Source organism: Ovis canadensis, chromosome 26 (genome assembly GCF_042477335.2).
Source record: "Ovis canadensis isolate MfBH-ARS-UI-01 breed Bighorn chromosome 26, ARS-UI_OviCan_v2, whole genome shotgun sequence".
Taxonomy (NCBI): domain Eukaryota; kingdom Metazoa; phylum Chordata; class Mammalia; order Artiodactyla; family Bovidae; genus Ovis; species Ovis canadensis.
In genome coordinates, this window is record NC_091270.1 from 16,490,983 (window position 1) to 16,508,288 (window position 17,306).

General features: G+C 49.7%; 1 protein-coding gene and 1 pseudogene across 8 annotated transcripts in view; both read right to left on the reverse strand.

The window, feature by feature from the left end:
* Positions 1-3,506: 3,506 nt before the first annotated feature.
* The window catches only part of LOC138431147 (liprin-alpha-1-like), a 68,608-nt gene continuing 54,808 nt past the window's right edge, over positions 3,507-17,306 (reverse strand). For 4 of the 8 annotated variants that reach the window (XR_011253556.1, XR_011253561.1, XR_011253560.1 and 1 more), the window contains 3 exons: positions 13,441-13,613; positions 12,428-12,600; positions 3,507-4,467 (listed from right to left, as the gene is read on the reverse strand). Coding sequence is in view for 2 of the 8 variants with exons in the window: in XM_069573370.1 (XP_069429471.1) it covers positions 4,430-4,467; positions 12,428-12,600; positions 13,441-13,613 (384 nt within the window). In the remaining 6 variants the exon portion in view is untranslated. Of the gene's footprint in view, positions 4,468-10,420; positions 11,164-12,427; positions 12,601-13,440; positions 13,614-17,306 lie in introns of those variants that run through there. The other 4 variants (XR_011253555.1, XR_011253557.1, XR_011253559.1 and 1 more) reach the window with 3 other exon arrangements.
* On the reverse strand, positions 6,234-6,353 carry LOC138431165 (5S ribosomal RNA; annotated as a pseudogene).

The window sequence follows — 17,306 nt, forward strand, 5'->3', positions numbered from 1 at the left end:
TTAAGGCAGAACCCACATGTAAAGAGACATGCTGTCTCTGTCTACTGAGATACCAGCTGCATAATAAATATCACACCATGATCTGAACGCATCTCTTGCTGGCTTTTTTAATGTGCCACTGAAAGAGTAAAAGTTACATTTGATACTTATACAGTCCAGAATGGCTATGTCATCACAATCTAAAAATGTACACCTAGATCCATTCTTTAAACATGTTTACAAACAGAGGTAAAAAGATGATTTACATAAAAATAAGGCCTTTGTCAGAGCTGCACTACGCTGTCTGGGAAGTGGCACCTTCACTGTCCAGCTCCATGACTCCGCAGCGGGTGCAGGGCATCGCAATTGGTCCCCGAAGAGTCTCACCGGAGAGGAGGGATCCAGGTCCACAGAGAATAGGTTACGGGAGAGATTTTCATAATCTTCTTCTAGTCATCCTTTCAGCCCAAATTTCATTAGAAGCTCACATTTAACACCCAGTACTTTTAAATCACTTCACGCTGCAGACAAAAAGCATTTTCTGCTAGAAAAAGTACAATTTAGGCCAGTCGTTAAAATCCAGCAACAACTGGTTGAAATAAGTGTGCTTATCTCAGAGTGATTGTTGAAGAGATTGGTTACATTCTGGAAGGATAATGCACAGCGTGTCATGATGATTTTACAATTGCAGGAAAACCCGTTATCTCATGGTTTAACATTTAACAATTAAGAATAATTACAATAAATGCATCATTTACAAAAGCCCTGTATTTGTTCATAGGATTTATACAGACAAGCACTACAGTACATTCATTTGAAAGAGTAAAATCAGGTATCGGAACATGAATTGATCTGAAAGGATATTCAAAGCCTGAATATACATAGCCTGATATAATTATATTTAATTATATAATGAAGTCATAAGTTTACATAAATATAAGAAACATTAAGTCCTAAAATATTTTCTCTATGGTATTCATGAATTTTTTACTAATTAAAAACCCTGTAATGAAATATTTTCAGGTCTATGTAACAAGTATTAACAGAGTACAGATTGCATCGAGTTCAAAATGTAGGCTTTGTCATATTAGTGCAGGTAAACTGGAAACACACACAGATGAGTCAGTCCTGGGACAGTGGCTGGTGCCCTAGTCCCTGCCCCTCCAGACACCTCTCCACCCCATTTGGGGCTTCAGCTGCTTTGAGAATTCAGAGAAACATGGAGGACCAAGCAGATCAAGGAGAGAACTCTGTGGTTGACTTTATTCTGACATGTAGCTAAAAGCTGCTGGTAAAAAAACTCAAAAGCCCAATCCAGCTTTCTAGCTGAGACATGAACCGGGCAGAGCAAACTGCCTCTTGCCCTCACGAGCGGCTCAAGCAGGGCTGGGTCCCCGGGCCGGACCCACCAGAGGACCACCCAGAGCAGCACCTGTAAGGGAGGGTGGCCGCCTCAGTGGCAGCCGAGTCCCAGATGCCGGTGCACCTCCATGTGAAACACTGGCCTCCGCCCGGAGAGGCCGAGGGCAGGGCAGCCTCGTGAACCCTGACTCTCTCGGCCCTGCTCCCTCTGAGAACGTGCACACAGGGCGTGGCTGGCAGCACCACTGCTGTGGGAGGGACACCCGTGCGCATGGACGCAAGAGAGCCTCAGCTGTGCTCTCACCACTTGGGCGGCAGCGGGTCACCAGGGTCACGTTCTCTGCTGCTGAAGGCTCTCCCAGGCCAACCTCCAGAGACTCACTGACCCCCCACTCTCTGAGGTGTGGGCTCCATGCCCCCGCGGGACCAGGCCAGCCTGTACTCACCCTGAAGCTCAGAAGGAGCAAGTCCTGACTGTAGCGGACTGACCTGCCATGCTGCCCGGTCCCACGAGCTTGGGAGGAAGCGTGCAAACACAGAGTGTGGTTAGTCATGCAACGTCACGGGGCATGAGGAGAGACACAATCACACCCGCAGCAGCGACCATTCCTACTGAGGGTCTGGGGAAACTTCTAGAAGGTGGATGAGCCAGAGAGAGAGCCTGGGGGCTGCCACGTGGTGGACCCTGCCACCCGCGGGGGGGGGGGGAGGGAGGCAGTCACACTAGAGCAGCAATAGGACATTCGATGACAGAAGCGCCATCATGGGGACAGCTACTCCCGGTGAGCAGCTGCCAGTCTCTCCTTAGACGTACGGATTCACAGAGCTCCAGATTCACAGATTCAACACTGTCTATTGTTACTCAGTTTTATACTAAACTCATTCCCTCAGCTGCCAACTTTACTGAAGAGGTACAAGATGACAAGACCACCATCAAATGTGAAACCTCGAGATCAGACGAGATTGAGCGAGTTCAGGGTGGTATGGCCGTAGATGGAGATGGCTGCTGCCCAGCGCCCTAAGATCCCTGCGCTGCACCTCCCTTTTGCTCTGACCTGCCAGTTGGACCAGCCAGCCGCACCTCTCCATGGGGGCATGCGCTGTACTTGAGCCAAACTACCTGTGACCAGACTCCGGCCTGCCAACGCCGCCATGGCCCCGAACACCGCCAACCCCCGGCCGGCAACCGCCTGGCCAGGTCTGGGGGCCCAGAGGGCTTCCGGGACCCCCCCAGCGGCCAGGTGTGCATGCGCGCAGGACCTGGGGGGTGGGCTGAGGGGTGCGGAGGTCTTGGTACCCTCCCACCCTGGACTTCTCCAAGCCCAGCGGGGGCCTACCCCCATCCTGTTTGCTGCTCAGGGCCACGCGGCCCCAGAGGTGTCTGGCTTCATGGTCCACCGTCGCCCACCCCCCATGGCCCGTGGGCCTCGGAGCCTCCTGCAGGCCTAGGTGCAGCCCAGCCAGGGCCCTGAGTGCCCATCTTGCCCAGCAGCTGCCCGGTGCCCAAACCCACCAGGAACCATGCAGGCGCGGTTGACTAGAGACCCTCAGCCCCTTCGCCCTACCAAGCCCTACCCCCCGCCCTTGCCCCGATGCCACCCGCCAAGCACAGGACCTTCCTGAGAGAGCAGACAAGTGACAGGCCAGGCACATGGACAGACACACAGACACTCGCATGCAGTCATGTGAAGGGAGACAGACGGTTGGCGCGAGCTCCTCAGCCAGAGCCATAGCACCTGTGAGAGCCCTGGGCCAGAGGAACGGACCGGTGGCCGGTGTCAGGAGAGTCAGAGGCAGAAAGAGATGAAGCTTCCGAGACAGACTCCAAGAGGGCGAGAGGGAGATACAGACATGCACACACACACTTGAGTGTGGTCCTTGGAAATACTTCTGTTCGTAGTTTCTCGGTTGGGCCCAACTTTTATGTGACCCATGGACTGCGGCCCATCAGGCTCCTCTGTTCGTGGCATTTCCCAGGCAAGAATACTGGAGTGGGTTGCCATTTCCTTGTCCAGGGGATCTCCTGACCCAGGGATCAAACCTGAGCCTCCTGCAGGCGTATGCCTTCCCATTTGAGCCTGGAGACTGCTAATTCCCTAGTCACAATACAAAGAAAAGAGCTAGTGTTCTACTAAGTGGAAAGATGATTTCAGAAACGGAAGGTGTACTTTGTTGGTATCTTTGAATCTTTATTTAGTTTTAGTTTAGTTTCACTATAAAGGCTACTTGAACAAGGCAAGGAAGAAACCCCAGAATTGAAAAGCAGTTGACTTTTTTCAAGAAACATGTGGCAGTTTAAGCTCTCTTCGTTTTTTCAGTTCAGTTCAGTTCAGTTACTCAGTCATGTCCGACTCTTTAGAACCCCATGAATTGCAGCACGCCAGGCCTCCCTGTCCATCACAAACTCCCGGAGTTCACTCAGACCCACATCCATCGATGGCCATCCAGCCATCTCATCCTCGGTCGTCCCCTTCTCCTCCTGCCCCCAATCCCTCCCAGCATCAGAGTCTTTTCCAATGAGTCAACTCTTCGCATGAGGTGGCCAAAGTACTGGAGCTTCAGCTTCAGCATCATTCCTTCCAAAGAAATCCCAGGGCTGATCTCCTTCAGAATGGACTGGTTGATGGTTAAATGCAAAATCTTTCCTCAACAAACATGACTGTTGTAAACTATTTCAAATCTCCGTGATGAATCCCTAAGGCCTCAAGGAAGAAAGGAGTAGAGGGGGAGAAAAAAAGATCAACCTTTCCCCTTGGCACCATCTCAACCAGCTGCTTAGTTCCTTCATCTCATGGACTACAATCTGGGATTATCTGGTTTGTCTGAATCTTGCTTGGGGACCGTTTCTAGTCACAGGGCTATAAACAGTGGTGAGGAAGCCCTTCTTTCCATTCCTCATGAGACCCAGTGGACAATCCAGGCCCTGCCCACTGCACTGAGTCTGTAGCAACAGAATCACCAGTGATGCTGGTTAACAATGCATATTCCTGGAATCCACTCCATTCGCTACTGACTCTTTGAGGTGGTGGTCTGGAACCTATAACTGGAAACTTTCTTGATGATTCCAAATCACACAAAAGTCTGAGGCCTATGGAAGATCTTCACATTTCTGGAAGAGCCACACACCTACAGAAGGAACCAAAAGAGTTGCCTGAAATGGTAAAGGTATAAGTATTGGACTAAAAGTTGGAAGGTCTCCACCTTTGCTATGTAAGGAAAACGATCTTGCTTTGAAATGAAAATGGATAATACTAAAAGTTCACATGGTTCTAGAGAATTTTAAAAACCCTAAATTGTAGAAATCTGATGTACGAGTTCCTTGAAAGCAAGAACCTATATTTATTGATATGTCTTAGTGCCTTAGATTGTGCCTTGAATATCGTGTGCACATCAACCAAGGAAAGAAAAGAATTGAATCGACAAATATGCAAAGGATCAAAAGTGCTGAGCCAAGTGAAAACTTGAGGCTTCAAAGAACTTTTCTGTCTTTCACACAGTAAATAAATATTGAGCACCTACTATGAGCTAGGAGGCATGGAATACGTGTCTGGAAATAGAATGCTGAGAGAAGGAGACACACAGCTCCTGCGTTCACTGAGACAAATCTAATGATAAATAACAGGCAGATCCTTTGAGAACTTATATAGGGGCCCCTTCCCTCACCAAAAACTGGGTGTCAGGGAAGGGTTTTCAGAGTAATGATTGAGTTGAGACCCATAGGTTGAACCAACATGAACCAGGGTTGAGATACAGGAAGAATTTCAGGTAGGTAAAATAGCATCTTGGAAGGCTATGTGACAAGGGAACCTTAGTCCATTCAAGGAATGAAAAATGCCCTATGGGATGTAACCCAAAGAGTGCAGAGGGCATTCCAGTGAAAAAACATCAGAGAAGAAAGTGGGGAGCAAGCAATGAAGGGATTTGGTCGTATATTAAATATGATGGGGAAATACAAGAGCATTTGGAGAAGGGAGGTGATAGAATGGGATCTGCATTTGAAAAAGGTCATCTTGCTCCACATGACTAATGATTGGAGAGACTCAACTCCAAACTACAATGAGGTACCGCTTCACATTAGTCAGAACGGTCCTCATGGAAAAGTCTGTAGGTAACAAATGCTGGAGAGGATGAGGAGAAAAGGGAACTCGCCTCCACTGTTAGTAGGAATGGGAGTTGGTAGAGCCACTATGGAAAAGAGTATGGAGGTTCCTCAAGAAACTAAAAGGAAAAGTACCGTTATTATTCAGCAGTCCCAGTCCCAGGCATATATCCACCAAAAGTAGAACTCAACAAGATACACGCACCATCTGTGCACATATATCTGTGTGCACGCATGATCGCCTGTGAGGCTGGGGGTGGGGCTGGGGCTCGGGTTGGGGCAGCCCCCGGGATAGCCTGAGGCACGCCAAGGGAGCCCCAGACGGAGACCCGATGGCTGGCCAAATGCGGAGGGGCTGGCAGGCTGCATGGAGGCAACTCAGGTCTGCACTGGGAGGTGGGGCCCCGGCAAACCCTGAGGCCCCTCCCCACCCCAGGAGGGGCTGGGGCTTAGGGGAGCCCAAGAGTTGGGATGGAGGATGGGGGCGGGCACTAAAGGAGAGGGGAGGCAAAAAGCCTGCTGCTGCTGCTAAGTCGCTTCAGTCATGTCCAACTCTGTGTGACCCCATAGATGGCAGCCTACCAGGCTCCGCTCCTGGGATTCTCCAGTCAAGAACACTGGAGTGGGTTGCCTTTTCCTTCTGCAATGTATGAAAGTGAAAAGTGAAAGTGAAGTCGCTCAGTCATGTTTGACTCTTTGCGACCCCATGGACTGCAGCCTTCTAGGCTCCTCCGTCCATGGGATTTTCCAGGCAAGAGTACTGGAGTGGCGTGCCATTGCCTTCTCTGCAAAAAGCCTACAGTACCTGATATTCCCAAGCGGTCTCCCATTCAAGTACTAAACCAGGCCCAACCCTGTTTAGCTTCCGAGATCAGATGAGGTCGGGCACGTTCAGGGTGCTATGGCCCTAAGAGCCGTGCACTGTGCCTCCCTTTTGCTCTGACCTGCTGGTCGGGCCAGCTGGCCGCACCTCTCCATGGTGGTGCGCGCTGAACTTGAGCCAAATGACCCGCAACCTGGACTTAGGCCTGCAGACGCCACCACGCCCCCAAACCCCGCCAACCGCCAACCCCCCAGCAGCCAGGTGTGCGTGCGTGCAGGGCCTGGGGTTGGGCTGAGGGGCGCCGAGTTCTTGACGCCCTCTCACCCTTGGCCTCCCATCCCGTTGGCTGCTCAGGGCCCCACTATAGTTTTTGTCTTCTTTGTACCTTTAGGGCACTTGAGTTTGACTAGGAGAATCAAACACCTGAAGAAGCATCCATTGGCTCTGTCCCAGCGTGAGACACAATTGGTTACAGCTTGAAAATGTTTCCATGGCAAATGACAGTGTGTTGTATTATATAGCAAGAAGCAATTTCTCCAAGATGAGCAATGAAACCTGCTGTCAGGAGGAACGTCCACCCAGGTAGCCAGGGCAGTCCAGTTAGGGTCCAGGTATGCCTGTTACCCCACCCTGTGCCATGCTCCTCTGTTCCCAGTTTGGGCAGATCAGTCACTGGGTCATCACAAACGGGGTCAAATACACATGGACAAAAGTGCATTGGCAAACTCAGCCATTTTAAAGGGCTAGTGGCTCCTTGTTTTTGTCCTTTGTTTTAAATTCTGTCTTGTTATGTCCTGTAATTTCCAAGGACGACGATAAAAGCTTTACAAGGGCACCTTCTTGGAGGAAAAAATTCAGACCAAAGGACGTCCGTGGCTTAGCTGCTGGGTGTGCAGAGACTCATCCGCAAACTTCTGGGTCCTGCCCTCTCTGCCCTCGCCCTCGGTGCAGCCAAAGAAGATGCAGCCGGATGGTAGGTGACAAGTCGGACAGCGTGCACAGCCCTGGGCTAGAATGTGGATGAGCTGGAATGGCCTGCTTCCCAGGTTACAGGACTCTTTAGCGCCATTGCACGTCCAAGGGTCAGTGCTCTACAGTGAATCCTAACATCTATTTATAAACGTTTAACAGTCATTTTTTTTTTTTAAGTTCTTATCTGGTTGAATATTAGCATATCCTTGCAACTAATAAAGCCGAGACACGTGTGTTCTCAGAGCATTAGATTGACACCCATGCTTGTAGAGATGTGTGTGGCTGGCAGTGCTCAAGAGCCCTTTCATAAAACAGTAGGGTCACTCTCAGGCCACACCAGTGGCCCCTCAAGGACTCTCCCCACTGGGAGGATGGCTGAGTCCAAATTCAGTGACAGCAGCATCCACCTTCCTGTCCTCCGCCTGTCCTCACTGTCGTTGGTCCCTTGCACACTGTCAGTCAATGGGGTGAACAAAGAAGGCGAGGCCAGGAGAGGTCCTCCCCCAAGTTCAGCCGGGCCATAAATACATGGCCTGGCAGTTGCCCTTTCAGACTCAGCTCTGGTTTTCTCCGACAGCCTCTCTGCCAGAGAACGCTGCTAGTTCAGGTTGGGTGCTCAGGGCCGCTGTGTCCCCCACTTGATGGCAAGATAGATGGCCAGACAGCCTGGGCTGGGGTCAGGCTCTGTGGCTCAGGAGATGCCTTGTGCACGCCCCCTCAACCCCCAGTGTCCCATCCATGACAGGGCTACCTCAGTGTATGCTTTCTGCACGGTTGGCTGTGCCCACCACACTGGGGGGTCCCAGAGGAAGTGTGCACTCACCCCGTGGGAATGGGGCCTGGAGGGTCTCTTTGGTGAATTTTTTCCTGTTATTAGCCCTTCCCATGAGTAGATTTATAAGTTTTGCTCTCATTTGCTCTCACAAGAGCAAAGTATATTTAGGTAAAGCCTGCGCTAAGCTAGACACTTTCGGTGAGGGGGTTTACGGGGAAGCTAGCATCGTCTCTTCACCAGAACTCAATAATACGCTTAACCAGGGGAAGGGGGGACCCAGTGTCTCTCTCCTTTTTTAAACAGCATGTTTCTTCCAAGGAGCATGCAGCTCATTTTTACAAATCTTAACTGTAGCTTAGCTTTCAGTCAATGGAAGAGTCTAACTGCTTGCTTTATTTTCCATTCTCGTTATAAATCCAACATTTCCCTGTCAGATGGACATGGTAATGTAGACATTAGAGTTTAGATAAATTAGAAACAATCCTAGAGGGAGGTGCTGGGAATATAATATATGGGAGATGAACTTTTACAAACTGCGTGAGATAAGCAGGGCATAAACTGTAACTGGGTTGTTTACATGGCTTTTGAAGTTGCGGTGCAGCAGGTATCTGGGGCTCTTAGAATCAGAAGGGCTTGGACAGGTGGCCTGCTCTATCAGCAGCCCCCATTGTCTTCAGCCCTCTCTGGAACCCTGGCCAGAGACTCATCAGATGTGTTCTTGGTGGGCCCAAGGAAAGACAGAAAACGTTGAATTGGGAGCAGCCGGTTTCTGCTAGCGGTTTATGTAGATTTCTTAGTCAACTTGGAGCGGGGGTTGGGGGTTCGGGCTGACTCATTGGGCCATCAGCCTGTGTTGTGACAAGAAAACGTCAGTGGTGACATTTCCGAGGGAGGCTGAGACTGAGTTTCCGCTTTCTTAGATCAGCCCCGTGCTCTGCCCTTCTGAAGCAGCCTGGGGAGAGTGGCCCGGCCCCCAGGACAGCAGATCACGGGACTCCAGGCCACCAGTGCCCGGCCGCTGACCCGCAAGTAACCAGTCCCTCCCCATGTCCCATCTCACAGATCCTGTGAGGGCTGGAAGAGAGGTCCAGCAGCCCTGTGAATCTGGAGGTCTAAGGAGAGACTGGCAGCTGCTCACCAGGAGTAGCTGTCCCCATGACGGCATTTCCGTCATCAAATGTGCTGTTGTTGCTCTATAGTGTGACCGTCCTCCCCACCCCGTCCCCCCACCGGGTGGCAGGGACCCCACGTGGCAGCCCCCAGGCTAGCTCTCTCCAGCTCATCCACCCTCTAGAAGTTTCGCCAGACCCTCAGTAGGAGTGGGCACTGCTGCGGGTGTGTGTGTGTGTCCTCGAGCCCCCTGTGACATTGCACGACTAACCGCACTCTGTGTTTGCACACTTCCTACCATGCTCCTGGGACCGGGCAGCGTGGTGGGAACGCAGAGGCTGGAATCCGCTACAGTCAGGACTTGCTCCTGCTAAGTTTCAGGGTGAGTACAGGCCAGCCTGGTCCTGCGGGGGCACGGAGCCCACGCCCCGGGAGTGAGGATCAGCAGGTCTCCAGAGGTTGGCCCAGGAGAGCCCTCAGCAGCAGAGAACGTGACCCTGGCACCTTGCTGCCACCAGAGTGGTGAGAGCACGGCCAAGGCTCCCTCGTGTCCGCACGCACGGGTGTCCCTCCCACAACTCCATGTACATCTGGGAGCAGGCTGTCCAGCATCATCAGACCTTCCCCCCAGCATCAGGCCCTCCCACAGCATCAGGTACCAGTCCAGCATCAGATGTGCCCCCCAACATCAGGCCCTAGTCCAGAATTAGACCTTCCCCCAGCATCAGGCCCTAGTCCAGCATCAGATGTGCCGCTGAGCATCAGGCCCTAATCCAGCATCAGGCCCTCTTCCAGAGTCAGACGCTCCCTCAGCATCAGGCCCTACTCCAGCACCAGACGCTCCCTCAGCATCAGGCCCTACTCCAGTATCAGACCCTCCCATAGCATCAGGCACTCCCCCAACATCATGTCCTACTCCAGCATCAGAGGTTCCCCCCAGCATCAGGCCCTAGTCCAGCATCAGACCCTCCCCCAGGACCAGACTCTCACTGAATGTCAAACCCTAGTCCACCATCAGACCCTCACCCAGCATCAGATCCTCACCGAGTGTCAGAACCTAGCTGAGCATCAGACCCTCCCCCAGCATCAGACATTCCCCCAGCATCAGACCCTAGTCCAGCGTCACGCCCTAGTCCAGCATCAGGCCCTCCCCCACGCTCTGACCCTTTCCCAGTATCAGGCCTCCCACCTCCAGTATGAAGTGAAACAGCCCTACTTGTCTGACGCTCCTGAACACACTCAGGCAGCCCCAGAGCAGCAGGACAATAGCTCTTGCAGGAGATGCATCTTTAGGAATCACCTGCGGAGCAGCAGCAGCTGGGGTTTCTTTCTGGTCAAGGAGAGGCAAAGAGGCACTTGTGCAGGATGCAGTGGAGGCTGTGGGCACGTTCCCGAGCTCTGCTTCCTCCTCATGCAGGCTTTGCTCTCCAGCTCCCACGGCGGTGTCCTTCCAGACTGAAGGTCTCCTTGACATCTCAAGCCCAAGTCCTGAGTCGCGTCCCAGTCCGGCATGGCAGAGGGCTGGGACCACTCAAGCTCAAGGCCTGAAAGGATCCCAGGGGGACAGTTGGGTCCCAGCAGGTAGCAGGGCAGGGGATGAAGGTGGCTGCCCACAGTGGGCCCCGCAGCAGCACTGGAAGGAGAGCAGTGATGCCTTAGCTCACACGGGGATGCTGCCCGGCCTGACACTCGGAGATGTCACTGCCAGCAGCTCTGGGGATGCAGGAACACCGATGAGTGACACCACACCACCCTGGCCGTGTGGGAGGGCACTGCTGACCATGGCCACGGTATTCATTCTGGTTCCAACTGTCCCTCCAAGCGCTGACAGGCTCCTCTTCCGAATGGCACAGATATTTTATGTGGGTGAACGCATTCCTGCTTGCTTCTGTTGGCCCTGTTGTCGCTCATCGTGTATTTTCGCTTTAAAACCTGTACTTGCTGCTCTTCCAGTTTAACTTAGGAGCAGCCCTGATTTTTTGCATTTCTAGTTGTCAGTGTTCACTGGGGCTTTCCAGGAGGTGCTAGGGGTAAAGATCCTGCCTGCCAATGCAACAGATAACAAGAGATGTGGGTTCGATCCCTGGGTCGAGAAGATGCCCTGGAGGAGGGCATGGCAACCCACTCTAGTATTCTTACCTGGAGAATCCCATGGACAGAGGAGCTAGTGGGCTACAGTCCCTGGGGTCTCAAAGAGTCAGAAACGACTAAAGCAGGTTAGCACACACTCAGGTTTTAGTTCAGTCGCTCAGTTGTGTCCGACTCTTTGGCACTCCGCGGACTGCAGCACTCCAGGCTTTCCTGTCCTTCACTAACTCCCGGAATTTGCTCCAACTCACGTCCATTGAATCATCATGCCATAGAATCATCTCATTCCTGTTGTATCCACTGGAGAGGGGGCTGGGGCTTGGCAAAGTGCCTGGTCCTGCTGCGTGCGTGTGAACCTGCCCTTACCGCTCCCTGACCCCATGACCATCACTGTGTCCTCCTCTGTAAATCGGGAAGGAGCAGCACCTGCTTGGTAAGGGGCACACACAGCATCTGGTATATAATCATGTACCATCCATCTCAGCGTTGTATTTATTAACAATACGGATAGCATTTAATAACCTGCTCCTTTTTCTCTCGTCACTTAACTGTGCTCCACACCACATCTGCTTTACTTGCCCCTGTAAATCCCACACCCAGCACAAACAAGACTCAACAATTGTGGCTGAAGAGGCAGGAACATATGCTGTTGTCAAGGAGAGGATGCTGAGTGTGATGGGGGCCTGATGACAACTCTCTGTGATGAGGGGACCCCAGGAGGACCTGTGTTGCTGTGGGGTGGGGTGGGGGGCATGGGCAGAACCCCTGATGAGCTCCTGGGGATGGGGAAGGTGGCAGGAAGGAGGGCAGGCTGTTCCTTGTGGGGTGTCCACAGATTGCACTTCACCATTCACTGATGAGCACTTAGGCCGTTTCCAAACAGAAAATAGTCATTGCCCAGCTCCTACTCAATCAATTTTGTAGAATATGTTTCTAGCATTGGAGCACAATCATCTGCTTTATTCATTCCATGCTCTGGTCATCCACCCATCCAGCCAGCCATCTGTTCATCCATCCATCCACCCACTAAACAATCCATCCATCCATCCACCCATCCACACATTAACTCATCTGATCATCTCAGACCCATTGAGAAGACAGACGCCTCCTCTGCTCCTGCTCCTAGGAGGACTCCCAGTGTGAGTGACAGGAGCCTCGTGGGGACAACGGGGGAGACATGCCTGCAGGCCCTCCTCCCTGTGAACGGTGAAGCACCCACCTGGTCCTAACGCCTCCTTGCCGGGGTGTTCAAGCCGGCCCTTTTCCTTCTTGCAAAACAAGCGGCCGATGGAGGACTTCATGCCCTTCTTCTTCGGGGCTTTGTGCAGCGAGTCCTGCCTGCTGGTGCTGCTGCTGGGGTTGTTCCCGGGGTTGTCCTGAGAGCCTGTCGAGCTTTGAGGAGAGAAAACGACCTTTAACTGGCACCCTCATGCACACACACACTCCTCCACAAGAGCTACTGATAGAAACGGGTACCCAGCAACACCCGCGCCTCAACCTCAAAGCAGACAGTGGAGTCTCCTTCACCAAACACACTTCACATGAGCAATGCAGGCTCCCGGACACAGACAACCGCCCTGGGAAGCTGAGATTCTCTGCCTCGAGCTCTTCCCCGAGGAGGGCTTGACTCTAGGCCAGCTGGTGCAGAGGGCGCTCTGACCCTCCCTCAGGGTCGCTGCTCGAAAGGTCACAATGCTCCAGGAGAAGGCGAGCTCCCTTCTCTGGGCAGTTCCCCTGCCTCCTGCAGGGTGACCATCCCTGGCCGTGGCAGGAGAGCGATGGTCACCGTGCAGGGCTGCTGGTCAAGTGACCATACGTGCCCTCCCTTGAGTGCTGCCTGGCTCAGGACGGGAGCTCAGGTGGTGGTCTGAATGAGGACAGTGTCAGTCACAGGAGGGGACAGAGTCTCCTGAGAGGAGACCCCTGAGGAAAAGGGAGGGACCCTCAAGAGTGAACCTGAGAGGCATGGGGCCCTCACGGTCAGGAACATGCCCCAGGCCGGGCAGCCATCTATCAAGAGCAGGAAGAAAGCTCCCACAGGAGTCAATCTGTAGAGAAGGACGTTTTCTAAAATCACTGAGGTCACTGAGCTCTTCTTCCCCAGCACCTGAAGTTCACCACTAAACACCCGCACTGAACCCAATGGTATTCCTTTAAAATCATCCTCGCAACTCTTTGAAGACAAGAGATGCAGAGCTCCTGAAACTGACGACGCGCACACAGGCCGCTTACTTGTGGGCCTCCCTGATGTCCCCGTGGGTGTCCCTGATGTCCCTGTGGGTGGCTGTGCACAGCGACCCTGTGTGCAGGCGGTCCAGCCGAAGGGACCGCGGTGAGGCAGGGGTCGACGTTTCACATTTGATGGCGGTCTTGTCATCTCCTACCTCTTCCTGTAAAGCTGGCAGCTGAGGGAGTAAGGTAAGTGTAAAATTGGTTAACAATAGACTGTTTTGAAAATGGCAATCACACAGGCTTTACATTATAACCAGAAACTTATTTGAAAATCTATTAGCTATGCTTTCCCCCAAGTACAAAAAACCCCCTTGTTCTAGCTTAATGCCATCTTAAAGGACTGACTTGTTCAAGAGAAGCGGGGCTATGTGGCAGTGAGAACATCTGACTAAGTGCAGAGACCCTGGACAGGAGTCTCCCTGCAGCCAGGACCTCACCTGGGGATGAGATGACAGACTCGGAAAGCACGTGCCCAGCGCAGAGTCTCCTGCACACTGCTACCCACCATCATTAAATTGGCTTCCCACAAATCTAACATCTATGGCTCTGATTCAGTCATTTCTTATAAGAAAACCCTAAGCAGAAATTCCATGGTGGTCCAGAGGTTAAGACTTGGCATTTTCACTGCGGGGACACTGGTCTGATCCCTGGCTGGGGATCTAAGCTTCCATAAGCTGTGCAGCGTGGCCAAAAATATAAGTAAAGACAATTTTAAAATTAATAAACAATACTATGTCTATTATAAACAAGAATGAGATGATCAGAAGGCAAATAAGTGGAAGAAAAGCGAACTGTTACAATTGTCCCAATGAATGACCTATTTCCAACAGAACCATCAGCACATTTTAAGCGGTGGGTGAGTTTCATTACTTCCATTAAAATGTCAATTATTCATCAGGACATAACCACACAGTGTTCATTCACGTTAAAGGACTCATTAATACTTCACAGGGAAACAAAGGCCTGCTAAATTACTAAATAGTTTACCTTTCAACGCTGCTTCCTTAAATCACTAGGCTGATAGATGCACGCAAAGAAATGAAGAGAAACCAGATTTATTGTGCCTTTGAAGCTAAAATTTCAAGAATCAGTATAGGCAAATACAGTAAAGCAAAAATGATTGTAAACATGTAAGTGACATGAAGATTTAGAGAATATGTGACTGTAAACAGAACACTTTTTTTTGACCACAGAAGTTAAATCAGCTATTCAAGATTTACTCGAGAAACACTATAAATTATTACCCAGGAAGATACAATGCTATTACATCATGATTTATTAAAGCACAGGATTCTGTACAACAAAGGGCCTTGATAGTTCTCTATTCTCAGCCAAACTTCTCTAAGTTAGTTTCTCTTAATAAAAAACATGTTATACCTTAAGTTAGCAATTTAACTGATGAGGAAGTTACCATAATACCTGTTTGTAGGAGATTACGAGTGAAGTGACACAAAACAGGACACACATACAAGAGACAGACACCACTCTGGCCAGAGGAAAAATAATAACTGCACAAGCAAGCAAGCTCGCGGTTTATTTTTATATAGCCCCCCTGGGCAGAATTCCAGAGTGTATGACCAAACTTGTTCAGTACAGCGCATGTGCATAAATGTTATCGTACAGCAAAAGGGAGTGAAATTCCAGCTTACTGCAGTCTGTCCAGAGCCTTTATCACAAGAAGGGAATGTTCCCTCATTTGCAAGGGACCATTAATCTCAAGGCTGTGTCCATCTCCTTGGCAGGACATCCTGTTTGCAAGCAGCACATCTCCACTTTCCCTATTGTGGCCGCATTAACCCTTCATGTCCCCCTTTTTTATTTAAGCCCTCAAGACATTGGTATTGATGTTCTGTAGAGCAAGGCATAAAGCTGTAGGTGGCCAACCTCCAGCCTCGCCAGCCCCTCTTGCAGCTGTGCCTGTCTTAGGTTGCCCTCCTCTGAGGGTCTTACCCGTCATTGGCTATCCAGCCACTTTTTGGGGCCTAGGCGGAATCTCTCTAGATGGTGGGCATCTAGAACTCTTTTTATTTATATGTCTCGGTTAATCTCTTGAAGGGCTCATGTTAAATGGTACAGGTGTTATATAAAATTGAGAAGAATTCTAATCACATTTCAACATACTTCATGTAGATAAAACAGCTAATTGATCTCCAAGCCAGGAAATGGTGTGTTGAAGATCGAGCACATCGGTAGCAAGTTGTGCATCCAAATCTTGCTGTTGTTGCCATAACAAATGAGAGTCTTTATGCCAGTCTTGAACAAAATCAGCTGTTTGAATTCCTTGGTGTAACGCAAGGCTTGCCATCGCCGCTGTTGCAGTTACTGATGCAACTGCTAGAATCGAAGCAATGACCACACCAAGCATACGTCGAGATCGATGCAGCAAAGTCAGTATAGCAGTTACTAGATGAGAAACAGCAAAAGAATCTAACCATGGCCTAGTCAGATTTATAGGTAACCATACTTCTGTCCGAGCTTTAACAATTACTAATGAAAAATTGGAGTTACAGGCTCATCTTTCAAATTCTTTCCACCAAGACTGATTTACACATTGAGTTAGATTACAATAATCACATGACATAGACCCCACAGTATCATTCCAGGTCCAATTCCCATATAACAATGCAAAAGGATATTTTACACATGCCATTGCGGAATACGATCTATTAACATGTAAATTAACATGAAATGGACCCAAAGAGTCGTCACTATCCAAAGTATAGTTTCCTGACCAAACAGTGAGATTATTAGAAACTGCCCATAGTTTCCAAATATCCCCTTGAATGTGTGGATATCCCTGCAATTGTAATTGAGAAGGGACAAGTGCAAACTGCTGCCATTAAATTGTTTCATTTCCATTGCCCATCAAAGTACCATTTGCATGATGCCATCTAAGAGATTTATTCGACCATTTTTCTAAGAATTGCCCATGATCTGGACTCCAATCTACAATGATAGACCCAGAATAATTCATGACTTTAACGGGTCAATGACCTCGGCAACGTTCCCATTCCAAACATTCTAGAGAAGCAGCAAAAAGTTAACATTTTTGAACAAAGGGATCAGCCATTGTTGATTTTGATCAATCTCGCTGGGGTCCAAAACCTGTCATTATTAACAGAAATGAAAGCATACCCTCGTCCAGATGTATTAATGATGCTGGGATCCAGCCTTTCTCTTTATCTTTATACCAAATAGGTGTATTCAAGATCTTCTTGTCTTCTTTTTTCCCTTGAAAATGCAACTCTGCTGCTGATAGATTTCCCTTGCTCCAAATATTCAAAAAATTTAGGGTAAGTAAGGTTTTATTCAAAATGTCTTTAGGTTTCATAAATCTCTCCTGTTCCCCCTTTATTTTTTTCAAGATATTCATGCAAGGTTTGATTAGTTCTTTCAATGATAGCTTGCCTTTGACTATTATAAGGAATACCAAAAGTATGAGTTATGTGATATTGGGATTAAAAAGTGAGCTAATTTCACGGATTGGTAGGCAGGTGCATTATCAGTTTTTAATTTAATTGGTAATCCCATAACTGTAAAACAAGATGACAAATGAGTAATAACAGCATCAGCCTTTTCAGAATGTAATGCAGTGACCCACTGAAAATGTGTATACATATCTATAGTATGATGCATATATTTTTGTTGTCCAAAAGAAGAAATGTAAATTACATCCATTTGCCATATTTGATTTGCTTGTTGTCTTGTTACGTTGACACCTGGTGAGGTAAATGGTAAAGCAAAGGGTGCACATATGGAACAAGAACGAACAATATTTTGAACTTGTTTTTGAGTAATAGCATGAGATTTTTGTAACCCTTTGGAATTGGTATACTGTAAGAGATGTTTTTGTTCTGCTGCTTTTA